The sequence below is a fragment of the Gallinula chloropus genome (genome assembly GCF_964237585.1).
Source record: "Gallinula chloropus genome assembly, chromosome: 8".
Lineage (NCBI taxonomy): Eukaryota > Metazoa > Chordata > Aves > Gruiformes > Rallidae > Gallinula > Gallinula chloropus.
Window position 1 is genome coordinate 18,287,336 of NC_140093.1, and position 27,827 is coordinate 18,315,162.

At 48.9% G+C, this 27,827-nt stretch overlaps 1 protein-coding gene across 6 annotated transcripts in view; it reads left to right on the forward strand.

The window, feature by feature from the left end:
- TNIK (TRAF2 and NCK interacting kinase) overlaps positions 1 to 27,827 on the forward strand; it is a 158,441-nt gene that overhangs the window by 72,235 nt on the left and 58,379 nt on the right. For all 6 annotated transcript variants that reach the window (XM_084267688.1, XM_084267690.1, XM_084267693.1 and 3 more), the window contains exons 3-7: positions 10,611 to 10,667; positions 12,567 to 12,692; positions 21,602 to 21,712; positions 24,242 to 24,332; positions 25,348 to 25,478. In XM_084267688.1, coding sequence (XP_084123814.1) covers positions 10,611 to 10,667; positions 12,567 to 12,692; positions 21,602 to 21,712; positions 24,242 to 24,332; positions 25,348 to 25,478 — 516 coding nt within the window. The remainder of the gene's footprint in view (positions 1 to 10,610; positions 10,668 to 12,566; positions 12,693 to 21,601; positions 21,713 to 24,241; positions 24,333 to 25,347; positions 25,479 to 27,827) is intronic.

A 27,827-nucleotide genomic window follows, 5' to 3' on the forward strand; every position in this document is an offset into this window, starting at 1 on the left:
TACTGACACTTGTCCCGAGCTGGGGAGGACTGAAGGAGCAGACAAATTGGCAGGTTGGGTTTCTTCCCCTGGAAAAATGCAGGGAAATCTTTCCCCGCTCCCGTGCAGCGGTGGACTTCGTTGCACCTTCGCCTGCGCCCTGAGAGATGCCCAGACCCGAATACCCAGCACTAAATCAAGCTGTGGTTTTGTCCTGCAGCCAGCTCTTGCTGCTGGGAAAGGTCTTGAATTTTTAATCTCAATCTGCCTGTAACGTTTCAGCAGCTTTTAGTGCTCAGCTGATGTTGGCCCTTCTGGGAAAGGGTTAAAAGGCTATGTTGGCCCCAGAGGGGTGAGGTGTTGTCCTGGCTGTAGGGGATGGATGAGTGGGTGGCCTGAGATGCCTTCAGTTAGGAGCAGGAAGCAGCTGGCACGGAGGGATGCTTATAAAGCAGTATCTTTTCGTTTTCTTTCTCTCAGTACAGCTGAAATTGCAGGTTCGTGGTTTGATTTGCTGCAGCTCCTGGCCTTGGTTCCTTCCTGACGTGCTTACAGCACGGCATTGCCCGTGTGAGGTTTGGATTAGGCTGTGGATGAGGTTTCACGCCGGGCTTTTCAGATTTCCACTAAGATCTTTATCCAGTGGAATAAAAGGCCATCACCCCCTGCCCGACACGCTCTCCCTGCAGAGCTGCAGGCAGCCTCCCACTGCCCACGTCCCGGCAGGCTCCCTGCCTGCCAGCAGCTTTCCAGGCCGCTTTGAAAGCTTTTTTCATCCGCTTTGTTTCACTTTGCAAATAGCAGTGAGGAAAATCCATGGCCCTCAGACGTTCCTTCAAACTGCACGGCATCGATTTGTGTCTGTGTGTTGTTTCTCTGTAAATAGGGCCTGTAGTGGCTGGATAGGCCTCCTGTGAGGATAACCACGCTGCTGGGCAGTGGCTGCGGTGGCTGGAGTCCCTTAATCACCAGATCGTGACATGCTGTGCTGGCGATGGATTCATCCCTCGTGTCCCTGAGTGCCGAAGGCAGCAGGGACACTGGGTTCTTCCTGGCCTCCTCCCACTCCTTCCTGAGCTGTGTTGCTCTGCACAGTTCCTTAACCTTCCTCTGCTAATCTCTAGTCCCCCTCCTCTTCTCCCCTCCCATCCCTGGCTAACTCCTGCTGTCAGGCTGAAGGGGGGTCATGTGTGGGACTGGGGGATTTCTTTGGCTTTGTGGGATCTTTTAAGGTTCCTTCCTTTGCTAGAGGAGCCCTCACATCCCGGTTTCTCCTTTTTGCAGAGAAATGGGGACTGCTGAGCACTGGGTATCCAGGGAAGAGGGTCACCTGCCAAGCAGAGGCAGCTCTTGGGTGCGGTGAGGTCCATTTAGGTCCCTCTGGGAAGGCAGGGCAAGGCCCATCTTGTTTCTTAGTAGAAAAGCTTTGAGATGGGGAGAGGAGGCTGGGCAAGTGAGAAGTGATGAAAGCAATGCAGTTTAATCTCCTGATCAACTCTGTTGATCCTAACCTGCAAGGCTGGCTTAGAAGGTGAGCCGCAGTGGGGCTGTTCAGCAGTGGAGTCCAAAATCCCAGCTTTATCCCAGACAAAGCAGCGAGTGCCTGTGTGACAGACAGGCAAACACTGGGATAAAGGGTCTGCATGTCAGGTTTTTTGGGGGCTCCCTCTTTCAATAAGCATTTGTAAAATATTGCTACCCTGTACCCGCTTTGCTTAAAGCAGCAGATAGCACAAAGGTCCCTGTGCCACCAAATTAGTATGTATAGCACATCATATGGCTCTAGGCACAGCTGGGTCTTTTAAACCAGTGGAACACAGGAGCTGCGAAATGTTTATTGACTGCTGACAGTAAGTGACTTAGTGTAGGGTAGGATGGACAGTGAGTCATCAGGGCTGCTGAGGGCAGACACAAACCCTGGAGGCAGCTCAGGATAAAAGAGAGTGTGATGTCCATCTGCCTTCAGATGTGAGGTCTGAAATTGGTATTTGAGCTGATGTGTGACAGACGTGTAACATGGGGTCTGCAGTATCTTAAGTTACAAAGTCACTGGACTTTCGGGGAACACCTCAGCCCTCTGTAGCACTAGTCCTGGGGTGACTTCAGTCATTCTTATACTTAATTTCCTAACACTAAGTCCTAAGTGACCAGAGATCTACGTGAAAGCTGCTGGCAACTGCGTCATTCTGTCCTAAGCCCCAAGAAACATAAGCACCTTTATCAGCTTGCTTGTTATTTCCACCACTCTGAGACAGGGACTCAGAGTCTTGCTTCCAGCTGATGAATGCATGAAGCCTGAATGAACAGGTGGGCTCAGTCAGCCTTGCCACATGGCCAGCAATCAAGGTGGTTAGACCTGAGCTGGTCCGAGGGTTAGTAGGACAGGGGTGACTCGAGGAGTGAGGGGGCTGTAAGGATGGCTTGCTTAGAAATCAGTCTGAGGTAACTGGCTCCTGCTGTGTGGGTTCAGGCCTTACCAGCAATGGGACTGGACCTCAGTTCAACCCAAATTTCTCCTGGATTTGGGGCATTGGGGTTGGTGCACGGAAGAATTTGGTGGGTTTGTGTTCTGGGTGCCTTTCTGCAATCTGAGAGATGAGAGGCAGATGGGGCCGAAAGGGGAGAGAGACCCATTTAACTGCCTTGATAACCCTGCTGAAGTGTGCAGTTGTCAGCTCCAGAGAGATCCAAGGCAGGACCCCAGGAACTCATCTTGGGTCATCATGTCTGCAGAGAACGTGGGGACATGAGGCAGCCTAGGGAGCTCTGCCATGCTGGGAACTGAAATTAGAGATACTGCCTTGGAGTTAGGTGGAGAAACAGAGGCAATGGGAAAGACTTGGGCTGGAAGGCTGGGCTCCTCAGTCAGCCTGGGTAATTCCTGTGGACACTGTCACAGTTGTTGTAGTCTGTTGGTAATTTAGTAAAATGCTGTGGAAGCCCTTCATGGAAAAACTTCTACAACCATAGAGTTAACTTGCCTGGGTTAAATGGTCAGGAAATCACTGAGAAGTGATCTGGGCTTTCCTTCATAATCAGTTTTCCTTACACAGGGACAAAACCAAATAAAAAACCTCCTCAATCAGGTGTAGATGACAGATACCTCCATGTTGCCAGGCTCTTCCATGGCTGTCTCCTGCCCCAGTCCCATCCATCCCCGCTGCTGGAGAGGATGCTGAGCACTCGGGGGGTTGCAGGAGGTGGCTCTCAGTGCTGTTTGTTGGGTAAACAACCATCTTGCACTTTACATGCCACTTCCACATGAAACTGGGGCTGAAGTGAAGGAGATGGCACTGAAGAGGTGTTTCAAGAAACTCCATTTGCATTGCTGTGGTAGTGTTGTTTTTTTCTTCAAGGGCTGTTTTTTTACCTCAGCTGAGGTTTGCAAGACAGTTACTGACTGGGGACATGGACTGAAGAGCAGGTGGACCTTTGTGTGTTGAAATAGGTCTGTTGAAAGTGTGGTGCAGATAAATGGGGTACCAAAAGCCTGAGGAGACCCCGAGGTACCTATGTCTATCTGGTGTTGTGGGGTGAATTGCCATGGGAGGTGGCAGCTCTTGTTTGCAGTTATCAAGCCCCATCTGCCTCGCAGCAGGGAGCATGTTAGGAGCAGTCTGTTCTGAAGGGACAGGGTTTTCTCCAAATACAGAAGAAACCGCAGCAGTGCTGGGAGAGCACCTTTTGTGGTGGAGACCTTTCTGGTGCCCCAAGTCGCTGCCATGAAGCTGTGGACATAGCGCTCGACTCCATCCCAAAGCAGATGGTTGGAGGTCCTGAGCAGCCCCAGTAATTACAGGGAAGGGCTCAGAGACATCCCTGCTGCCCTGGGATGTCTGTTCCTGTATCCTGTGCAGAGCCAGCTTCATCTGGGAAGGGAGATTGGTAAGGTTATCCTGGAGTTTGGGTTTGAATGTTGAAACTGGTGTGTTTGTAGCCATGATAAAGCTGAGCTGCCCTGGGGCCATTCAGAAATGGTCTGCTGTGGGGCAGACTGGGCTTCATACAGCAGGCTGGGGTCTGCCTGGTCCTTGCAGACATGAAGCCTCCCTGCTGCAGTCTAGACCTGGCCAGGTTTGTGGTGGTCCCCTGCTAACATGTCAGGTGATGAGGATGTGGAGGGAGGTCTCAGCTGGTGGCATGGTCTGGGCTACCCTTGAGAACCAAGCTTACCCCTGCAGAGGACTGGGTGGTCCCAGCACACGCGGGCAGTGCCATTTCCTCCAGAGCTCACTGCTTCCCACGCAGAGGAGCAACCTGCTGCTGCCATCTGAGATGTGGCCCGTGTGAAAGGGTGCCTTGTGGGTCTCCTCAACAGAGATTTAATTTTAGTTATGAATACTGCAGCGTTGAATAGGCAGTGATGTGAAACAGAAGCACAGTGGGGGTGTTAAAGGGTGGTAATAACATGGCTGTCATGAACTAATGTTATTGGGAACAGGCTGTACTGCCTCCTTTTAGCTGCAAAAATGTGCACTTGTGGAGAAGCAGAGGAGCTGGGGCAAAGGGAGGACATGTGGTGCAGGAGGGGCACCCCAGGACCAGCCACTGCCCCCCTGCCTCAGGGGGCTGCTCCCCTTGGCAGAGCACCGAGGGGCTGGAGCTGTCTGTGGGACCTGCGTGTGCTGAGGGCGTTGGAGCTGAGACCAATGCTTGCAGGGGGTCCAAAAGTATCCCCTCCTCCATCCCACTGGAGCTCCTTTGAATCCTGCTGCTTTAGTGAGGGACCAGCTCCAGGAATATTCTCCTAAGGCACCATTTGTCCTTTTATTTTATACACTGTTCTTTGTCAGGAGCATCTCTCTTCAGCCCTGTGGTACCCTGGGGTTTCCATCAGCTGCTCCTTAAACCCATTTTCGGTGTCTTTGCTGGCTGCTGTCAGTCTCTATCTCTGCCTGCTTCACTCTGTTATGCTGGGTGCACTCATGTTCCAGCCTAGACCAGTTCCTGTCAAGGCTTGGACTTCCCTTGAGGAGGGTGGTGTTGGTTCCTGTGTCCTGGAAAGCCCTGCCAGATGCAGAAGCATCTTGAAATCCCGTGACCGTGAAGCTCAGCTCTTCAAAAGCTGCAGCTTCACATGCTGGTGGACAAGATCTGTGCATGGTCCTTCTTCATGTGAAGCAGATACATGATCACCCTTCGACAGTTGGCTGGTGTTAGATGGTGGTGAAGAAGTGTTTTCTGATCTTTTCCATGGGTGGGAATTAGAAGAGGTGAGAGCCACATCCTGAGGAGGTGTCAGCAGAAGCCCCTGGCAGGATCTGGGGTCTCTGATGCTGATTTAAGCCTCTTACACTGGTGGCTTTATCCCTGGGACAGGGAAACCTCTCAGTTCTCCCTAAGCTGGGGGAGGAATGGTGTCTCCAGCCTCCTTGGAGCTGCATGAAAGGTGGGGGGTGGCATAGGGGAAAGCATTGGGGTAAGGGATGTTCCCCTCCTCTATAGGGGAGTATAAGGTCTTGCTCTCCTATGTGCTACAGCACGTGTTATTCTCAGAGATGAATAATATGCTAATTTAACAATTTAGCTTGTTAATCTAATAATCCTGCCGCCTTTACTTAACATCAGCCCTATTGTGGAGCTGCAGTAATGGAATTGCAGCTCTCCCAGCTGCACAGCCCCGATCAGGGCCTGGATTGATACAGAGGATTAGAAATATTTCAGTCCAAAGGTCGGCTTTGTTCAGTCAACACAGAGCATTAGCTTGGCCCTGGGCAATTAGAGACGTCTGTGCTGGGAGAGGATTTGTGCCTTTCCAAGGGGAAGCTCCAGTTGTTCAATCCAAGCTGAGATATTAATAAAAACACCCAGCTCAGGAGAACTGAACACAGGAAATAACAATCCACTGTATTAATTTATGGGGCTTTGTGGGTTTTTTTCAAAGTTTTTCCAGGATTTTACTACTTAAAATGTTGAAATGGTTGTAAGGGAGGAGCAGCTCTGAGTGAAACTTGTGCTTGTCCTGCTCAGTGAAGGTCTTCTGCTCTCCAGAAGCAGCCTGAGGGGTGGCAGCAGGTTGGCCAGAGGTAAAGAGTCGGGAGAGCATCCAGCTTTCTGGAGGACAGAGGAGCGTGGTTCAGAGGCAGGAGCTGGCCAGTAGAAAGGGTGGTTGTTGGGTTGCTGGCATCAGCCTGGTGTTTCAACTGCAATAAAAATGTAAGGGAAGAAGATTAGTTGGAGGACTTGTGTCCCACTGAAATGGTGATATTTGGACTTCTCTGAGATTCCTTGTCTCAGTTTACTGAGATTTCCGTATGAAACGCAGTGTTCCTGGGGTTATACCTCTTCACTGGTGAGGGGTGACGTGGTCTGCTACCAGCAAGGCTGTCCACCTCAAAGTTTCTGCAGTGCCTTGCAAGAGCACCCCCAATCCCACTTACTCAATATTTGCATCCCATGACTAAGGGATGGCTGAATGGCTTTTAAAGGATCAGACCTGCCATGGATTCCTCTGATCAGTGCTGTGAGGGTTACGTATGCATGGGGAGTGGGGGGTTGGAAGCTGTGTCCCCTGCTTGGGGGGTTTAAGAGACTATGCTCTGCCTGGCTGAAGTAAACTGGAGCTCTGCTGGTTTTTTGAGAGGGACAGTTCTGGCTGTGTCCCACTGGTTGGTGGTGGGTCACATAAGTTGTGGAGCGAATAGGAGCTGGCAGCAGAAGTTCAGTAAATGGGGAACCTGCTTTGGCAGGGGGTTGGACCCAGTGATGTCTGGAGGTCCCTTCCAACCCCTACGATTCTGTGATTCTGTAGGTGGGATGTATTTTGGGGTACAGGCACATTGCAGGTTGTGCTTAAAGGTGAAATCCATGCAAGATTTCAAAAATCAGTCGTCTTCTATCAGTCCTTAAAACGTGGACCTGAAATTCTGGGCCAAAGTGCACAGGTTTTATACACATGAAGGCTGATTCTGAGTCCAGGGACTGTTTATGTAGCAAATATAATGCCTGAATGCATCAGCTGATGTTTAAAGGTGTTTATTGATGTACCCACCATGTCTCGGTCCATTATGCTTTATGGGTCGTGAGGACCACAACCTTTGAAGAGAAACTCGTGGCGCCCGCTTCATTTGCAGAAATTAGTCTTAATACTTGACATTATCAAGTTAGTGATAGTTGATATAACATTTTGAGAGTAATTAGGAGCATGAATTTATGCTCAGATGGATGTTTAATTAAAAAAGGTGACAGCTTTGAAGTTCACGCTTGAATAAGCTTGAGCTGAAATGTGGGTCTATACCCAAGTGAACCTTGACAGCAAATCTGGAGAGGGGGAAAAACCACTCTACAGTAGCACTGATTTCCTCCTAGTTGTTGTAGGCAGTTGGGGCCATCACAGTGTTGGTAATGGTGCTGAATTTATGAAGATGAAAGCAGATCTTGCAGTTCAGCCAGGACATTATGTAGCCAGCAGATGCAAAAACTGCTTTGGGAAAAGGAGCAGGGAGGTGATGGAGGATATTTGTCTGAGACCTCCAGAAGCTGCACCCCAGGTGATGCTGGGGTCCTTCAAACTTTGGTGCCATCTGTGAATGGCCAGTGTGGGGCGTTGAAAGTGCCTCCTGGAAATCTCTTCCCCTTGAGTTTCTGGGGGGTTCAGTCACTACCCTGTGTGAGCAGGAAGAGGAGAGTAAATCCATGCTTATGTCTAAATCAAAGGCATGTGGGAGCTTGAGCCCCACGGTGGGATGGGGCTGGTGGTACCACAGTTTGGAAGCTGGGATGTCATGGCAGGTTGCGCTTTGAGAGGACATTGGTCCTCTTGCATCTCTCACTCTTATGTATGAGCAGCTGGAAGCAGTTCACCCACCACTGACAAGTGGAAAAATCCCAGACAATGACAGGAGACAAAGAAGGTGAGAAGATGAAGAGTTACAGGTTGCTATAGGGTGGTTCAGCTCCTTGTCTGCAGGCAGACAGCTGGCCGGGGGCTGTTGGAAGAGGTTTGTAAGCAGGCAGGAGGCAAGGAGGGCACAGCGAGCAAGGGTGGCTGCAATGATTGCTGCTCTCCTCCTGCTTCCTTCACTTCTGTTGCCAAAAATGGTGATGGTGGTCTAGCCTGAGCGCTCAGGAGTGACTACCTTACCCTGGGAGGTCTCATCCTCCTGAAGGTTTTGCCTCCAGGCAGCTGCACCCTCTGCAGCATTCACAGGATGAGCTCCCCAGCACACGGGCACCAGAAAGGAGCAACTTTGGAAAAGCTAGAGGACTTCTGTTTAAAGTCTGCTGTCTTACCCATTTAGACCCATGTCTTTGCTGTTGGGGGAACAGAGGTGACCCCAGGAGCAGGAGCTGGGCTTGGGTGTTGTGGTTTTATAGTGGAGGCTTAAAGAAAAAAGCCAACAAGTTTGGGTGGATGGAGGACATGCAGGAGGTAGGTAGTGGATCTCAATGGAATTTCTTGGTGTGGCTACCCCAGTCCCCACTTATAGCTTATTAACAGCAGTGCAACATTTGCAGTGGAGAATTCAGCGCTTGCCACTCATTATTTAACAATTCATCTTGCCTTGGCTTTGGCAGAGACAACTCTGCTGCCTGGTCCATCCCAGCTTCTTAGGAAGGACCACAGGGACACCCATGGGTGCTCCTGGTGCTGTTCCCAACCTTTGGGCACATGCACATAGCTCTGCGTGGCCGATGTGCAGGAGGCAGTGGGTGGCTGATGCTGTCAGGAGGGATTCTTCCTGCTGTGGTACCTTGTAACATGCACAGGTCAGGTGCTGGTTGTATTCCAGTGCTCCATTCTCGGTGTCCGTGGAAGATGCAGCATGCTGTGGTTGTGTCCGAGCACATTCCCTGCTGATGCTCCCTTGGCTTTAATTAAAGAGTCAGTCAGTGTAGGGGTTTGCTGTCCAAGCAAACAAGCATGGATTTAGGAAGGGGAGGATTTGGTTTTGCACATCACGCTGTCTAAATAGATGGTGTCTGGCAATGCACCCCCTCCTTCCCGACAGCCACATCCAGGGGATGCTTCAGCCGCAGCCTGGTGCTTCTGGGCTGCATTTTATTATAGAATTCTTTATGTTTCTCATTTTAAAATAAAGCCCTTTTTTCCCTTTGTTGGTCCACACAGTTGCTTAGGGCATATAAATTGTGTTAATAAATGAGCAAAGAGCCCTGGTGAGTGAATTGGCTTCCTGGCGAAGTCATAAATTTGGAGAGGATGGTGCTTCACAGCCAGCACAGGGGTTTGCTTCCCAACACCGTGCCTGGAAATCCTACGGGATGGGGAGAGGTCCTCGTGTCTGGTAATTTGGGGTTCCTGCTGGAGGTGAGATGGTGTGAGGGACCATCTCCAGTCTGGAGAGAAGCTGGGAAACGCAGGCGCAACCCCCCCAGCTCATCAACAAGCGCACTGGTGTGCAGCAGCAGAGCCAGAAGAGTTTGTAATTTAGGGAAGAGCTCATATTTTTTCCCCTGTTTCTGCCATGCTACAGCTTGTCCCCACTCAGCCTCTGCTCCTTGTTGTGCCCTTGGTGTGTTAATATCAACACGTTAATTATCAGCGCTGCTGGGTGGGAGCTGCTGTGCCCTGCGTGTCCTCCGTGCCATCCATAGCTCATGTGACGGGGCCTTGGGCTGCTCCTGCAGTAGGAAGTGACTGGGGAGTGGGTGATGCTTCCCTTTGCCTCCCAGCTTTCCTGCCGGGATCAGCAGCTGCTGGTTTTCCTGGAAAAGCAGCATCTTATCCCCTGGCTTTGCCCAATTTGTGTGCCCTCAAATGGAGAGGGGGCAGTGATTTGATAGGAGCAATTTTGGAGTGACGTTGGGTGATCTGTTTCTCAGGAGAGCTGGAAAGGCTGGGAACTGCCTTGCTTGATAGCAGCTGTGTTGGTTTTAAGACCCCATCAACAGTTTGCTCTCTTTTTATAGTTTTTCCCCATTGCTTCCAGGCATTTTTCCATTAGGATTAATGAAGTCGAGCACAATGCAACAAGCAGTTCATTGCAGTGATTGGCTAGTGTTTCAGCTGCTGAAAGCTGAGGAGGCCACATGTGTCAAGCAGCTCCTGTTTCCACGCTGGCTCTTGAGCATCTTCCCTAGATGCAGCCTCCCTGCTTCTGCCAGTGCTGAAGATGGGGTCGCTTCCATAGCCAAGAAGCAAATCCGATGTTAAAACCCTCTCCAACCTGCTGAGGTGTTTGTGCAATAAATAAACCAGTGGACAGAGTGTATAATGGTTCCCTGTGGGCTTGGAGTCCCTTGGGTGTCCCTGGGTCCCTGAGAGCTGGAGCGTGGATATGAGGGAACCGGAGTCTGTGCCATGTGGGTACCCATCCAGCACATTTTCATCACCACAGCTCCAGCAGACCGTTTCCAGCCGAGTCATGCTCTGTGCTGCGGAGAGGCTCCGAGCTGGTTGGTTTTGCATGGCTGAGCATTAAAGGATATTTCCAGCACTTGTTTGCCAGGAAAATACAGCATCAAAGGCCCTTTGCTAATTAATTGTAATGGCAGGAGGAAGGGGAGGGAATTGCTTTCCCATCATGGCCGCTGTGAAGATGCTCTTGAAAGAGCAAATAAAAACCGCGTGGATGCCGCCGGGGTGAGGAGGTTGTTGAAGGATACTGTCTGCTGTGAGGAAAACATTGTCACCAAGCAGAACAAACAGACTTCTCCCTTTTCTTTTGCAGGGTCGTCATGTTAAAACAGGCCAGCTTGCTGCTATTAAGGTTATGGACGTCACTGGGGTAATGTATCCTTCTCCTGCATCCTTAAATTATGGATAAGAGGGGAAAAGGGGATGGGGGGTGATAACGTGGGGGAGGTTGGTGGAGGGCTTGTGTTCCCGGGAAGCAAATCCCCTTCGCCTTAATATGAAGTGTGCCATTAAGAGGTTTTATTTCTAATAAACATGTGAGAGGAAAACAAATCTGGAAGAGTTTTTGGGATTAAGTAGCTTCACACTGAAATAAAGCAGTGTCCAGATCCAGTGGTGACTCTTTGGAATGTGTTAATAAATCCCAAAGAAAACTGTAGCAACAGGATCGTGTATTCATAACGCATTTCAGTTCCTCCAGATCCATGTTTTTCACCAAAAAGCTTTTGTGCAGGCGTTGTTAGGAGTAACTTGACTCTGCAAGTGAAATTACTCCTGTGCATCCTGTTGATAGGAAAAAAATGGCACCACCCTGGTCCCAGAAATGCAGCTCTTTGGAAACTGGTACCAGACTGAGAGAAGCAAGAATTTATGGGTTATTAAACAAATAACAGGATTTAGAGGAAAGAATGGTTTCACCATTTCCCAATGGCCCAGAATTAAAAAAGGAGTGGAATTGCTATGTGCCATTTCCAAGTGCCATATTATACTTCCCAAAATTCCCACCTACATAAACAGCACCAGGTTTAAGAGCAGGAATATAGTTTTGGGTTTGTTTGTTTTTTTTTTTGTGGGGGGTTGTTGTTGTTGTTGTGGGGGGTTTTTTGTTGGTTTTGGGGTATCGGGGGGTTTTAGTACTGGAATAACAGCATTTCAGAATTTAGGACTTGATCCTAATCTACCCACTTTACTTTTTTGAAATTAATGTTTCTAATTAGCTTTTAGAAGAGCAGCATGCACAGAACTGACTCACTGTGAAAGCAGTCAGCTGGCCCCAGGAGCGTGTTGGGAAACACCTTAGATGTTGTGGTGTGATATTAATATCCAGAGGACCTTCATCTGGGGTTGGGTTTTTTGTGATAACAGGTGAAATGATGCATGGAAGTAAGTTGGTAGATGTGAATGAGATTTGTTGCTGTTTACTTGCAGCATCTCCAAGTGCCATCCATCTAGTTCTTGTGGGAAGCAGGCTCTGAGGGATTGGGCAGAGCCCCCCAAACATAATCCTGTGGCATGAAGGACAGTGAGGTTCCCACAGGGTGAAGTCTGAGGTTACAGTGAAAAACATCCTCATGGACCTTTGATGGGTCTGGGAGGGGTGCTGGTGCATTACTGGGGTAACACAAGTTAAACTTCAGATCCTGATGTAAATTACAACACAAATTTTAAAGGAATTAGTTTTAAAGGATGGAGTAGTGTCTAAATCACTGAAGAAGGGTAATCTGGCTGTGATGGCAAAGCGTGGAGCTGGTGTTCCCCAGATGGTGAGCATGTCTCTGTGTGAGGGCTTGCTGGCTGCTAGTGCAGGCGTTGGACTGATGGGGAGTATCCTGGGCACACTCTGTGTTCCCACTGCACCATGGGGTTTGGGGCAGCACCCAGGGATGGTGGGTCTTTACGCCCTGCGAGAGGACTGCTGCCCACCCTAAACTCTGCCAGCACCTTCAGGATCCCCTTCTGGTGGAGACACCATGTTCTGAACCATGGGGAAAACACCCTGGAACATCTGTTCAGTTCAGGGCTCAGAAATTCAGTGGGGGATGTGGCAAAGCCTTCTCCCTTTAGCTTTTTGCTCAAGGGCCCATGTTGTGCCTGTTAGTCTCCAGTCTGGACCTTCAGGCTCAGCTGTAAAAGTGGTGCAAGGAAACTTAGGTGAGGTTGGTCAGCAGCGGGTGCGTGGAAGCTCCCCCAAGAGCAGAGAGCAACAGGAGCCTGTAAAGTGGTGATTTTTAGCACCTCACATCTTGTTTTTCTTTTGGCCTTGTCCTAGGATGAAGAGGAAGAGATCAAGCAAGAAATTAACATGCTGAAGAAGTATTCTCACCACCGAAATATTGCCACATATTATGGTGCTTTTATTAAAAAGAACCCACCAGGAATGGATGATCAGCTCTGGGTAAGTTGCTTTCTTTTTCTGGAGGGTAAAAAAAACCCCAACCCTGGGTTGTACTCCAAGTCATCCTTGTACCATCTCCTGTATTGCACAAAAAAGTGCCTTATTTTGCATCTGTCTTTTGAAATCGTGGCTGTGAAAAGGCTCTTCCTGCACTGCAAGACGCTCCTCTGCTTGGCCATAAAACCTCTGCAGAGCAACGATAGAAACATTCTTCTTTGGGATTGTTATTAACATCATCTTTATTACAATACCCAATGGCAAATTATTCAGTCCTAGGAAAATAAAGGCATCAAAAATCCCCCAACAAACCCCAGTTGGAGGGAGCTGGGAGCGTTGCTGGGAAGATGGAGGCTGGGGGCAGGGATGCCAGGCGCACGTGATTCCTGCCAGCTCTCGGCACCGCTTCGCATGCTTAATGTTTCATGGAGCCGGTGGAGGCACATAAAGAGGAGGGGGATGGCAAAGGGAGGGCTGGGGGGGTGGTCTGTGGCTGTTCAGCCATTTCGCTGAAGACCCCTCGTGCTGCTGAAGGGCTGCAAGCTGCTTTGCCTCTCCAGAAAGCCCTGCCTGCCTCCTGTCAGCGGCTGTTCGGTTATTAATTGGGCATTCCCAGACCTCAGAGGATCGGGTTGAAATCCACCACCCATCTCCAGGGGTGTTTGGAGCCCACCTCCTCACTGGCAGCTGGAGCTTATGGGGGGCAGGCAGCAGGCACTATGTTTTGGGGCTCTGGATGCTGCTGTAAGGGGGAGGAAAAATCAATTCAAGTTCCTGGGCTGTTGAGCTCGGCTGTGGTGAGGGGAGGATGCAGAGCAGCAGCCTGCAGTGCCCACATCATCTGTTTGAGACCTTGCTTCTGCTAGGGCGATGCTGGAGGGAAGGCTACCTTTGAGTTACATTACATGTAACGAGCTGGATGCTGTTCTGTGCTCTAAATAGCATTTATTTCCTCCCAGTCTTCTAAATCCCAGTTCTGACTTGCCCACGTGTGGTTTGAAACAGTTTTCCCTGCCTGAATGAGATCACTTAAGCCAGTTATTTCCCTAGTGACCCACAGTTCACCTGGGAGGCTGTGGAGATGCTGGAGGGCAGCAGAATGCTTGTTTCTTTAATTTCCATCTAATCTAGGATTTATTTTAATACAAGTTTCAGCTGTTTGCCCCTGTGTTGCCGTACCAGAGCATGGCTGTGGGAACCAGGGGGGTGGAGGACATTCCTCCCTGTCACCTGGAACAGCAGTGGAGCTGGTGGGCTTCTGCACTGCTTTGTTACCCAAGATGTTCTGAAATTCTGAATTATTGGGAAGACTTGGGGGCTTGGACTCTGGGGGGGAAGGGGTTATACAGGGGGTTATTTTTGGTGGGAACTTGTAAAAAAGCCATGTTCATTGCAGCTGGCCTGGGATTCAGCGAGGAGAAAGCTGTCAAGCTGAGAAATGCCTTTTCATCCCATGAAATTCTGTTTGGCTTTAGCTGTTTATAATCTGGGTTTGTTTTTTTTAAAAAAGAAAGGTAAAATAGCAAACCAACCCACAACATTTCCCCTTGTGCTGCTGGAGTGCCTAAGGGGGGGAAAAAAATACCCATCAACTGTGTGCCAAAGCCTTCGATAGCAAGAGAAGCCCTGCTGAGCCAGGGTCTGTGCAGTGCCTTTATGCCCCTTGGTGCTGGGCTTATCATAGAATCATAGACTGGTCTGGGTTGGAAGGGACCCCAAGGATCACAGAGTTCCAACCCCCCTGCCACAGGCAAGGCCACCAACCTCCAGGCCTGGATCTACACAGGGCTGCCCAGGGCCCCATCCAACCTGGCCTTGAAGACCTCCAGGGATGGGGCATCCACCACCTCTCTGGGCAGCCCGTTCCAGCACCTCACCACTCTCTCTGTAAAGAACTTCCCCCTAATACCTAATGTAAAGCTTCCCTCCTTTAGCTTCAATCCATCCCCCTCTTGTCCTGCCATGGTCTGATCAGGCTCAGCACGGTCTGACCAGGGAAGAGAGGGGTTTTTTCCTTCCCTCCAGTGCAAAGAGCTCTCTGCATACACCAGTCCTTATAATATAATGGGTTTTAAATGATTTGCCCACCCAGAGAAGCTCAAATGTTGAAAAAGAGAAGCTCAATAGAAAAGTCCTCAGATAGAGTGGCTCTTTCGTCACATCCTTGTGATGGCGAAGTGGCAGAGGATGCTGTAGGTGTGGTGTCAGGAGGAGAGCCTGGGCTTTCCCCCAGCAGGTCCCCCAGCTGTGCAAGAGTTGGTTGATGTTCATTGCCATCTATGCTGTTCATCTCTTGCCCCCTGGGAGAGGCAGATTAGCTCATCTGGATTTCCTTCCAGGCCAGCTACCTCTCCTCTCCATTTTGGGGCCTTTCCCCTGGGATAGTTAAAAAAACAACATCACAAAAGCTTCTTGCATTGCATCGGAGAGTGCTGGGATGTGAGGGGTGTGTGCCCACTGCTGGGGCTGCATTTTCAGGAGAGCTTCCCAGCCCTGGAGGAGAGGTGTGCTGGTGTCTCTGTTAAATAGCTGTTGTTTCCCCATCTGATTGAATTAGGACTTGCCCGCTCTCTATCAGTCTTGCCGCAGCAGATAAAGGCTTGTTTATTTTTCATTGGCTCTTTGTTGAAATAAAACGGTTTCTGATAATGCCCAAGTAATTCTTTTTATCGACGTTCAGGAGGCTGATAGGGAAATACAAAACAGGGAGCTCTTTCAGTGGAGATTAAGATCTCTGGGAAGCGCAGCCGGCTCCTGACATGAAGTATTGTCATCGCTTCTGCCGTGGTGATGAGCAGGTCGTTCCGTGCAGCCGCTCGCCCCGACAGACAAGCTTATTAATCGGGCAAGTTTTCCTCAAGTTAGAGGGATGCGTGGAGTGTAGTTTAACAGATGCCACCGGAGACATTCATTACAAATCTGATAAGTTGGGAAAAAACTAAATAAAAGTCATAGGGACAGTCCTCAGGGAGCATTTTATAGAAGAGCTAAAAAATTAGGAAGTAGGGTTATTCCTGTGTTGGATGAGTGTTGATTTTTGGGGGTGCTTTGGGAGGGATTCTGTGTGTCTTGAACAGAGATAAGGTGATTGTACAAGGGGGCAAAGAGGGGATCGGCTGCTGAAACTGGGGGAGTGACCCAGGGGACAGTGGGGATCCATTTTATCAGTTAACCACTGCTTCTTGGAGTTTAATGCCTTGAATTCCCCTTGTGCATCTCGGATCTAAGGTGTGGTGCGTCTGGCTGCACGTAACCCAGGGAGGTTGTCTTGAGATGTTTTGGGGTTTGTGGTGGACACATGAACTTGATGGGGATCTTGTTAATTGTTTATAAATATCTGAAGTGTGGGACACGGGGAAATGGCTAGACTCTTCAGTGGTCTGTGGAGATAGGACAAGGGGCCATGGCCTCAAATGGGAGCACAGGAAGTTCCGCACCAATATGCAGAAGAACTTCTTCATGGTGAGGGTGACAGAGCCCTGGGACAGGCTGCCCAGGGGGTGTGGAGTCTCCTTCTCTGGAGATATTCAAGCCCTGTCTGGATGCCGACCTGTGCAATGATCTCTGGAGGTCCTTCCAACCCCTACAATTCTGTGGAGGTAACCAGATCCCAGAGGACCCCGTCCCCAGCACAGCACTTGTCTCGACAGCTGCTGGAAGCTGCAGCTCCCTGCTTCATTCCCGTGGCGTTAACACACGCTGTATGTTCATAGGGCCACTCAGCTGTGTGTTTCTGACCTGCCCTTGCTGCCCATGCTGCACTGAAGCCACTGATGGAGAAGCCCCACCGTGCACGGGTACCAGGTTTGGGCTGGAGGGGGCATGCAGAGTGCGGAGGCAGCGCAGTGGCTGGAGGCAGCCCAGAGCAGAGCCCACCCAGGGCAGAGCCCGCCCTGTACCATACCATACGTGGTCCCCAAGGGCCAGCGGCGCTGGCTGCTGATGGATGGCTGCCATGGCAACCCTGCCTGCGCCCAGAGCTGCATCTGTCACGAAGTCAGGAAAAAAATTGCTAATAGGCAGGTTGCCAAATACCTGCTCGTGGCAGAGCACAGTGGGGTGGCTGCCAGGGCGTCCTCTGCAATGGGTAATTTGGGGTAGGTGTGGGGAGAAAGGAATTGGGGTGATGTAGGACCGGAGGCTAAGTTGGGATGGCTGCAGCTGTACGATGCTCGGGACTGTCACTGCGTACTTGCAATGTGCTTTCTCACTGTGTCAAACCATAGGGACCTGCTGAACGGCTGTGGGGTGGTGTGAACAGGGTCACAGTGGGGATCTGGAGAGCAAAAAAGGGGACAGCGAGGCTCTCTTGGAGATGGAGCACGAGCTGTCAAAGCACTGGGTTGTACCTGTGCAGTTCAGAGCAAGATCGCTTTTGTTCTGCTTGTGGGCACTGAATGGTGTTTAGGGGCAGTTGCTGATACCTTGCATCACAGGGATTAAGCATTTGAGAAGGGGACAGGTTTTGGGTGAGCTGTAATCCTCTCTAGTCTGGGGAGCCGTGGGGGGAGCAGGGCTGTTCCTCCAGCTCAGAGCCTCAGAGCCCGTGGTTAGCAGAGAGGCTTTCTGCTGCTGTCTGGCTACATAAGCCAACGCTGTTTACTTCCCACTCCTCTTCAAAGCGATGTCAGTGCTGTAAACACCACAAGGCTGTGAGCCTGGCTCTTTTCACTGCCATCCTGAAGCCCAGAGCTTTCACCCTGCCCGGGACCTATGGCAGCAGCTGCCTGCTGGCTCCTTCAGAGGCATGGGTGGCTTGGCTGGCTGCAGAGTGAGGGGAGATGGAGGCAGGGCACAGCCAGGCAAGTTCTTTCCTCATGAATATGTGCACAAGCAGAGTGTTTGCAGTGTGCTCATCATAGAGGTACAGGCTGGTTTGGGTTGGAAGGGACCTCAGACCCCTGCCAGTACCCCCCCTGCTGTGGGCAGGGTCACCCTCCACTAGCCCAGGGTGCCCAGAGCCCCATTCAACCCAACCCTGAACGCTGCCAGTGATCCAGGTGCAGCCCCAGCTTCTCTGGGCACCCCATGCCAGAGCCTCACCAGCTGCACAGGGAAGAGTTTTTTCATTATATCTAATCTTTCAGTTTAAATGTTCTCACGTCCCTCCCTGCCCTTGTCACAGCCCCTCTCCAGCTTTTAGGGACTGGAAGAGGCTCTGGGGTCTCCCTGGAGCCTTCTCCTCTCCAGGCTGAACCATCCCAACCCTCTCAGCCTGTCTCCAGAGCAGAGGTGCTTCAGCTACAGAGATGTGCTCTTACCGTAGAACATTCTGGTTGCTGCTTAATACCAATCCAATGGTTGTTTCTGAAATGGGCATCAACTCTTCTGCTGATCCACCTACTGAAGGTCTCTGGGGCTTTTTAATGCTCTGCCACTGGCTGCAGGTGCCACAATGCATGTGATGAAGGTACCTTTTTGCAAGGGAGCCAGCCTGTGGGGTGGGGTGAGAGGCTTGGGTTGGCCTGTGCATACAGGACTGCGTTGCACCCAGGTTCTGTTCACACACAAAAAGCATTTCCAGCAGCATTTAGTCTGGGGATGTTGTGTGCTTGATCTCTGTATTTAAAAAAAAACAACCCCAAATTTAAAAGATCTGGTTTTAATTGTTTGTGGGATGAGGATCAGGAAGACAGAAGGATTTAGCTGGTGGAATAAAGAAGTTGGATGATTTCAGGGGTGGGACAAGCTAGAGTGGTTCACCATCAGCTGGACTGGGGTTGCTCAGGTTTGAGCCTTTCCAGGCGATGTGCAGCAGTGATGGGAGCAGTGGGCTTCCTGGCCATTCCCAAACTGGGGGGAAGCAGTGGTTGATTTGAAAGCTGCAGAGGCTCTTTGAACAAGGAATTTGTGGGAGAGCAGGGCATGGAAATTTACAGCTCCTGCCTCTGAGTTTGCCGTGCTTATGAAGTTTGCTGTCACTCTGATATGAAGAGCAAAGTAAATGCTAAATGAACTGTATTTAAAAATACTTCCTCAATAAATGGCCTTGCAAATTAAATTTCAGAAGATGATCTTACCTTTAGCCCGTTTGATGATAATTTTAATTACGGTTAATAAAAATTCAATCTGCATTTTGAGTTTATTGTCTCACCCCTTCATGACTTCATCCCTTAACAAGATTGGCAGTGACGCAAGTGTGTGCAGGGCAAAGCACTCTCCTGGAGATGTGGAATTGGAAGGAGATATGTTCGTGTAAGTGCTGTTTGAAGCCTTTTGTATGCATAATGCTCTTTATCCTAAAGTCAGCAGGAGCTGCTTTTCTCCTGGAAGACTGTTTGTTGGTTTCCAATCAAAATATACCCATAGGATGTTGGTACATGGATATTATGTCATTATCTACCTTGTTTTTCTCCACCTCTGGTGCTTACCTGCCCATACTGTTGGCAGTGTACTCTCATATCCCATGGCCATCCATCCCCTGGCTGGATGAACAAGTTCTCAGGTCCTCTGAGAAGACCTGCTCATTTTCCTGTACCTGCTGCAGTGTGTTGGGCTCCACCCCCCAGCAGGACACTACACTGTGTGAGCTGCAGTTGAGATGACCATAGCATCCTTCCATCTGAGCATCAGAGGGTATCACGGTGCTGCTGCATGCCATGGCAGCCTGCTGCCAGGTTTCCTCCTGGAAATGATGTTTCTCCACATTGGGTGTCTGTTGCAGACAGGGATACTTGAGCAGTCTCATCATCTTTCCACAGCCTGTTTTCTTGGAGAACTCGTGGCAGAGCTTTTGGGAAGTGCCTTACTGGTAGCAGCACGTGTGCGCTGAGGAGCCCCCATGGCTCTTGTCCAACTGGACCTGGAGCTTGCTGGTACTGCCAGGGATCTGCTGGTCCTGGATAATTTCCTGTGGATGTTACGGGACTGTGCAGGTCTGAAAAGCCAAGTTGGAAAGGCTCCCCATGGAAATTTGTCTTTTGCTTTCTATGTTGGGTTCTTTGGGTCTTTTTTTCTTTAATTTTCAGGAGATTTTACAGTCACAGATCCAGGATATGCCAGCAGGTATTTTTTTACCTCCTAGTGCAAAATCAGTCTTTATTCTGTGGAATTTTGAGGACAGGGCAGAGGACTGAATGAACTGGCAGCTCCATAAAGATAACCTGGTGATCTGATGGATGCAAAGTGTACTTTTAGTGGGATTTATTCCCTCTTCTTTCAAGCGTTGTGACTGCCATACGTAGCATAGCATGCCCTTCCTCTCTCTCCTGCTCCAAACCCTGGTGAGAGCCCATGGATGAGTTTTCATGGAAGGAGCCTGGAGAGGGTCAGCCTTTTGGGTTGGAAAGTGTTTGTGTCTGGCTCAGATCTCCAGGGTTTTCCTTTCCGCGCTTGCTGCCGTGGTATCCCAAATGTTCGCTTGATCACAGACACAGACACGTGCAGACACTTACACGTGTCAGTCCACCAAAAAAAGGGGGAAGAGGAAAAGTGACTTTGAAACCAGTTGTTCCATTATTCCCCATCTGGGGAGTAATGAGTAACCCATGACTTCTGCCGTGTCCCAGTGACCCGACTGGATTACCAGTCTCCTGCTGGGCTGGGAGAGCGGTGAGCGCTGCAGCAGCCTGCCTTGCCCTGGCACAGGGCAGACTTTGCCCAGTCACACGTTCATTTCTTGTAAACCAGTTTCCTGACTGAACAGGGATGTACAAAGAATTTTTCGTCTGTGAGGAAGAGAAGAAAAACTTGGTATCAAAACTGAAGATAGGAGCATGGTCAAAGTTTGCTCAAGTGTTTTATTTCACCTTCAGGGTTATAGCAGGGCTGTCTCTGGATTTTTATGATCATTTCTTTATGACAATCTTTTAAATCTCAGAGCAGTTTGGTTAGAAGTAACACTTCTGCTGTTTCTTTCTCCTCTTGGCCCATGCTTTTAATAACATGATGTCCCTTGCTTGGAGAACATTAAATGCCGTGCAAGCTCCACGTGATAACAAACCTGGCAAGGCACGACTTGTAAGGGAAGAGCCTTTAGTGGCAAGCCCATCAAATTGGAAAACGTGGTTTTACTTCTGAGAGTAGCACTTCTGCAGCTCTGGAAGGAGGCTTGTTCCCCACATGGGCTGTGGTTGCTTTCTGGAGCACACTTGTGGATTCTGCATGTATCCATCATGTCCCTGGGAAGCAGAGTCGCGTCCTATGCTATTTTTATAAAGTTTATTTCACCGTTGCTCAGTGACAAGAGTAGGTTTGGGCCTGGGTTAGATTATTATGCTTCTGTATTGGATATTTTGAAACGTTGGAAACGGTACAAGCAGTGGCACTTGGTCTCGTTTGAACCAACCTGAGCAGCAGGACACCAGCTCTCTCCCTAAAAGCTTGGAGCTGCATGGCAAGCTTCCCCTCGAGGCAGGTTTCCTACTCAAAAAGTGACCAAAACCAAAGACCTCGGGGGAGGGGGGGATGGAGGGGGGAATAAATTGAAAAGTAAACCTGGCTTCTGTGGTTGTAGGAAGCTTTTAAACATCTGTCGTGTTGCCTTCAAGTTTTCAGAACTGATGAACTTACACTCAAGAGGTTGAGTTTTGCTTGTCTTGCTGATACGGTGGTAAACACTAATCATGAGTAGGAATTGGGGTGTGTAGTGGTGGGATGTGAGATGTTCCTTTGTTGATTTTCAACACTGGACAGGTTCGTTTCTAGAAGGATCTGACCTTCTAGAAACGAACAACCTTCTGGAGAGCAACAAGCCTTTCAAACCTTCCAGCCTCTTACTGTTTCATTTTGTTAATAAAAAGCCACATGGATTACAAGCTGATAGGCTCAGGGTTCTGTCCCGGTGACTCTGAGTAGCATTGCAGTGTCCCCACAGCTGTGTTGCCAGCATTGGGGTCCTACCTTGGGGTCGGGCAGCTCGGAGGATGCTTTCGGTGTCGTTGCAGTAATCACTGTTTTGCTTCCTCTGGCAGCTGGTGATGGAGTTCTGCGGTGCGGGTTCCGTCACCGACCTCATCAAGAACACGAAGGGGAACACGCTGAAGGAGGAGTGGATTGCCTACATCTGCAGAGAGATATTACGGGTAGGTTCTAGGAAGCTAAATGTCAGGGGTTGTTGGAGTACCTTACTCGGTCCTCCAGGGACATGGAAAGCCTTTGGCTCCACAGGCTTCATGGTTTCCATGGGCTGGAGCTTCTTTGGTGCCTGTAGGCATGAATAATTCATGTGCTTGTATGATACATAATAAATGAGCTCTACTTAATGCCCTTAAGCTCTGTTACTTCCCTGGTTTTTAACCCTCTTTTTCCTTCAACAAAAAATGTAATTTCCTTTTTTTATTAATAGGGCAGAATTTTGTTTGCATTGGAATTACATTTTCAATTAACAGAAAGGTGAGGGCAAATCAAGTCTGTGGAAAGAATCTCCAGGATTAAAAAGCACCCAACGTTTTATTAAAGCCACGTGTCTCTGGCTTTAATGAGGATGCTGCAGCTTTTATACCTGCAAGAGAAATGTTGGACTGGAATGTCTTAAAATGGGCTGTGCCAGAGCTTCACGTGCTGGGAAAGGGCAGCTCCAGCCAAGGCTCATGTGGGCTTTACATAGCTCGTGTCAGATGACATGATCTGGAGTCTGGAGAACGGGTCTTAAGAGGAGAGGCTGAGGGAGCTGGGGCTGTTCAGCCTGGAGAAGAGGAGGCTGAGGGGACATTTTATCGCTTTCTACAGCTAGCTGAAAGGTGGGTTTAGTTAGAGGAGGGTGTTGGCCTCTTGTCCCTAATAACTACTGACAGGACAAGAGGGAATGGGTTCAGGTTGCTCCAGGGGAGGTCCAGATTGGATATTATCACCAAAAGAGTGGTGAAGCATTGGAACAGGCTGCCCAGGGAGGTGGTGGTGTCACTGTCTCTGGAGCCGTTCAAAAAACAGGTGGATGTGGTGCTTTGGGAGATGGTTTAGAGGTTACAGTGGTGTAGGGCTGATGGTTGGACAGGATGATCTTGAGGGTCTTTTCCAACCTTGATGATTCTGTGAAAACAAAAATGTTGGGTATGTGAAGGACAGCTGTAGAAGAGCCATTCAAGTGATAGGAGAAAGGGAAGTGGCCCCAAATTTAGATTAGATAGTAAGGAAAAATTCTTCACTGAAAGGGTTGCCAGGCATTGGAAGAGGCTGCCCAGGGAAGTGGAGGAGTCCCCATCCCTGGAGGTATTTAAAAGATGTGTAGATGTGGTGTTTGGGGACATGGTTTAGCGGTGGCCTTGGCAGGGTTAGGTTTACAGTTGGACTTTATCTCAAGGGACTTTTCTAACCTAAGTGATTCCATGAAAGAATATGAGGAAGAATGGCTGCTGTGGAAGGTGTCTGACTGCTGCTGAGCCTGCTGCTGGTGTCCAGGCTGACCCTGAATACCACCATCTGCCCCAACATGATGTGCTGAAGACTCTGGTGCTGTAGCTCATCAGTTGTTTTACGGACACTGCTTTCAGTGCCAGGAAACCACAGTTACACAGGCTTATTTTAAATGTATGAGCTCTGTGAGCCTACTTCTTAATATATTCCCTGCCAGTAAGTCACAACCCAGCCACTGACTCATGTCCCAGGGCTGGCATCTCCTGTTGTTGCATGCATTTTGGCCATTGGCTGGTAACCTCCAAAGGGTTTCAGGCAATGAAAGGCTCCCACCTTTATAATATATAAATATATGTATATATATTATCCCAGATATATAATATATAAACCCAGATATAATCTCTTCCACAGTGTTGCCCCTAGGTAACGAGCATAAAATAACTAATAAGTACCAGTAATGATGGCAGAAATTGTTTCCTTCCCCAAACACGAATGTTTAATGTGAAATGTAAACCTAATGCAAGATTAGGGTTTGAAGTGCTCCATATTTCTCCTAAGATGGCAAAATAGGTAGTGGATGTTACTTAGAAACTCAAATAATAAATGAAGGAAATCAAAATGTGGGTTGCAAATAAAAAAAGAAAAGAAATTAATGAGCTAATAAAAAAGCCCAGCAGAAAAGCTGGCTTACCTTCAGCCTTTGGACAGGCTTTTAATTGGAGCTATATCTCTACTTAGGGCTCTGTGCAAGTTATGATGCTTGTATTTGCATGGTAGCTTTTATAAGACAAGCTTTCCAGTGTATTGGAGTCCCATTTATTGGGCTGATAGAACAGGGGAATTGTTTCTTTCTGTTTCTGGATGATGGAAATAGAGACAGGAAGATAAAACAGTTCCATATTCCTGCCAGGGAAATGTCTCCCCCAGGCAAAAGAACACATGGGGGGAAGTATGTCTGGAGCTGTGGAGGAATTTGGGTTAATAGGGGTTCCTGCAGCAACTGAAAGGTTGGTTTTAATCCCCACTGACAGCTCTCCTGTGACAGAGAGCACCCTCTGCGGCAGGTATCGCCCGTCGGTGGGCATCTCACCTGTCCTCCCAGCGTGTGACATAGGGCAGTGTTTTGAACACATGATAAGCAAAGTGGTCCTCAGCTCCAACTGTGAGTCATTTCTTGGAGCACATTGGTTGAGGAGGAATGTCAGAAAATCCCATGGTTTGAACTTGGGTTCCTCTAACCTTTCTCTTGAATTCTCTAGGGCTTGAGTCATCTACACCAGCACAAAGTCATTCATCGAGACATCAAGGGGCAGAACGTGCTGCTGACGGAAAACGCAGAAGTGAAACTAGGTAAGAGCAGCTTAGAGCTCTTGGCAAGTGCAGGTGGGCTGGCTGGAGAGAAGCAGCAAAGCAGACTTGTCTATGACTTGGGTCATGTCACATCATCCAGATTTCTTTTCCAAGCCAAGGTCTTGGCAAGAGCTTAATTTGCAAGGACCACACTGAATTTCGTACGCAGTGTCAGTCACCCCAGAGGAGTCTCTGCACTCACATGAAGATCCTCTGGAAGACAGCAGATCAGCAGAGATGATGCTCTGATATCCTCAGTTGCCCAGCACCAATGTTTTAAGGCCTTCTCTGCATTTGTTAATTTATGCTAGTGATAAAAGATCACTGGTAAAGTGAGGTGCAAGCCTTGTTTTTCCATGTCTCTACACAACACAATAAGCCCTCAGCTTAATAATGGCACCACCAGCTTCATTTTGTTTTATTCTGGTGAAGAGTCCCCTCCAAGGGGAATTTCTCCAGGGCAAATATCCAACCATTGTGTTGCACGAAGTGAATGTAGTGGACAGCAGACTAGTCTGTCAATGATTTGATTTCATCTGTCTTTGCTTCATTTTGCAGTGCTTGTCATTTCCCTGTGGGCCTTTCTCCTTGGCCCTTAGTTCCTTAAGCCTTTTTTGCACTTCTGCCATTTCCAGCAAGAATTTAGGTAAAAAAATGAGGCTTCTACCAATATTTGGCAGGCTTTAATTGAAGAGAAAAGCGTAGAACAAAGGCTGCTGCTTATTCATGTTGCTAACCCTGTTTCTCATTAGTATGAGGAGCTGCGATTTCATTGCCTCCTGGCAAGGAGGGAAAAGCTCAGTGTTTCTTACAAAACCTGGATGTCAGATGATGGGATTTGTCCTTGATTGACCTCTTTTGATCCCAGTGGAGATCAAACAGGAATGTCTGTGGCCCTGGCTTTCTTTCCTGACTATGCAGAGAAGTTGGTCTGAATGAATTTGGTGGTTTACAGTCAACAGAAGAGTTGCTCGGGGTTTCTCTGACCTTACAGTGTTGTCTCTCTGATCCACAGTGGATTTTGGTGTCAGTGCTCAGCTGGACAGGACGGTGGGCCGGAGAAACACCTTCATTGGGACACCTTACTGGATGGCTCCAGAGGTCATTGCCTGCGATGAAAATCCCGATGCCACTTATGACTTCAAGGTACCCAAACGAGCATCGTCCTACTCTTTGATACCTCACTGTGGGTGTAATATCTGCAAACTCTAGCAGGTTTACTGAGGATGGAATTAAAGCAGCACTTCCTGGTGCTAGCAGAGAGAGTTGTGATCCCCAACATCAGATAAAAGATGCTTGGGATGATGGCAGATTTTATGCCCTGGTGCCATGAACATGAGCACTCAGGAGTTCTTGCAGCTCTGCAAAACATCTTGACAGGCAGCGTAGTCTCTTGCTGTCTGCCCGTTGCATTTTGACATGCCAGTACAGGTCCAACCTGAATCTTTGCATGCTGCTGTTCACGTATCCAAATTTACCATAAAGAAGTCTTTCCCTGTGCTGAGATAGGTGTCACACCAAGGCTTCCTACCTGCCAGCATGCTTTTCACTGCTGCACGTACAAATACTACGCTCAAACATGCTGTATTTGCTCTATTTCCTCTGGAGAGAAGTCAGGTCAGGTTTAGAAAGGGCAAAAATCACATCTTCTGGCCCGCAGGCTGGTGTTTGCAGGGAGATCTGACGGCTGCCACGCCATCAGACGTTTGGGGGGCTGACCTACTTTCCTCGCCTGCCTCTCTCGCCCGTTTGAAGTTTATTTTTGGATCGGTGGCAGCACAACATTGCTGCTGAGCTGGAACATGGTGCAGAGCCCCCTGCGGTGCACAGGGCAGCAGGAGGGTTATGAGTCCCACCTGCCCATTCAAAGACTATATAGCCATGTCCTGATGTTTAAAGCAAGGGGAGCTTAATATATTTTACCTTGTTTCTGGACTCAAGTCCGTCCCTCGGTGGTTTAAAGTGACCAGAAGTTGAATTTCTAGCTCCAAATTCCCTAAGGTGCTCTGAGCATGTCTTAAGAGGACAGTGAGATGCCAGCTACTACGTGAGCTTTGGAGAGAGTAGCTAAGTGACACACAAAGCTCACTGTACCTCCATTTGTGTGCGTGCCAAGAGGTCGCTCCACTGGGTAATGTTTAAAGGGAACTTTAGGACCCTTTGGTTTGGAGCTAGGAGGCTGCTTTCTAACAGAAGATGCTACAATATGATAGTGTAACAGCCTCCCCTGTCTTGGTATGGTTTTGGGGTACAGTTACCAGTCGCTGTGAGAATTTTTTAGGAGATGGAGGGTTTTAAAGCAGCCGAGCGATGCTTTGGTGTCGCAGCTATTTAAGTGCATCAGTCAACTTTTGAACTGATGGGTTTTCCGGAGAGCAGCTCTCCAGTGTGAGTTAGGACTCCGGGTTACAGAAATCGCTAATGATAAGGACATGTAGAAATAGTTTAATCTGCAATTACTTAATTCTCTTTGATTAACCAATTACATCAGGCATTTCCTCCACTCCGCTGACGGCAGCGCTTCGTCGCAGGGCTGCAGCCCGTGCTGGCTGCACTTCGTCGCCGACAGCTGCCTGGTGCAGCACTCTAATTAATCTTTGGGGTTTATTTTTTACAATTTTTTTTTTTAAAAAAGGACTGATATCTTCATAGACTACTTTCTACCCACAGAAATCCCTGCAGATTTTCCTCTTTCCTGAGTAACTAGGGCACTTAATATGCCATCGAGTGATGCGCAAGCACCAGGATCAGAAGCTCTCTATTGTCCCCCAAGGATCAAACACTTGTAGCAATCTGGGTGCTTGTGTCTCTGGAGTTGGCATTGACCATTTTCCCTTGGCTGGGGGTACAACAGGAGGCTGATTGCTGCCAACACACTCACCCAAGGGTGCTTTCGGAGCTGAGGGTGATGTGGGAGCCGAGAGCCACTGGATGTTAGTCCGTACCCCAAATCACATCCCTGCACCTGATGCTCTTGCTTTGAAGTGTGTGTGTGGGGAGGAATTTAAATGACAAAGTCATTTATTTTTTTTAAAGGGATGCAAATCAGATGCTCTCAGGTTTAGCTGACCGGCTTAAAATAGCGAATACAAAAGATGAGATTTATAGGGTGAAAAAAGAAATCCTTGCAGGCTTAATCTGTTGGACAAAAAGCCTCTGATCTCAGTGTTTTCTTAGCCAGAAAGAGATGCCTGTGTAATCTATGGAAGGAGGCAGTAAATACCTCCTCACAAAAATAAACCGCTTTAAAAAAGAACAAATAGAAACCCCACATTGTTGAGCTTATTTATTGGGTTTTTCCCCCACCAGCAGCTGCTTTTCCTTTTTTTTTCTTTAAGAGATACCTTGTCAATAAGCTTCAAATCAAAAGGGCAGCAGGGGAAGGAAGCTTGACTCCTTCCCAAGTCAAGACCACGCAATCTGTTAGCACGGTATCTTTTTGCTGGGTGAACTGAAAAGCTTTTCAGACTCAAAAATACCTCCTCCCCCCCCTCT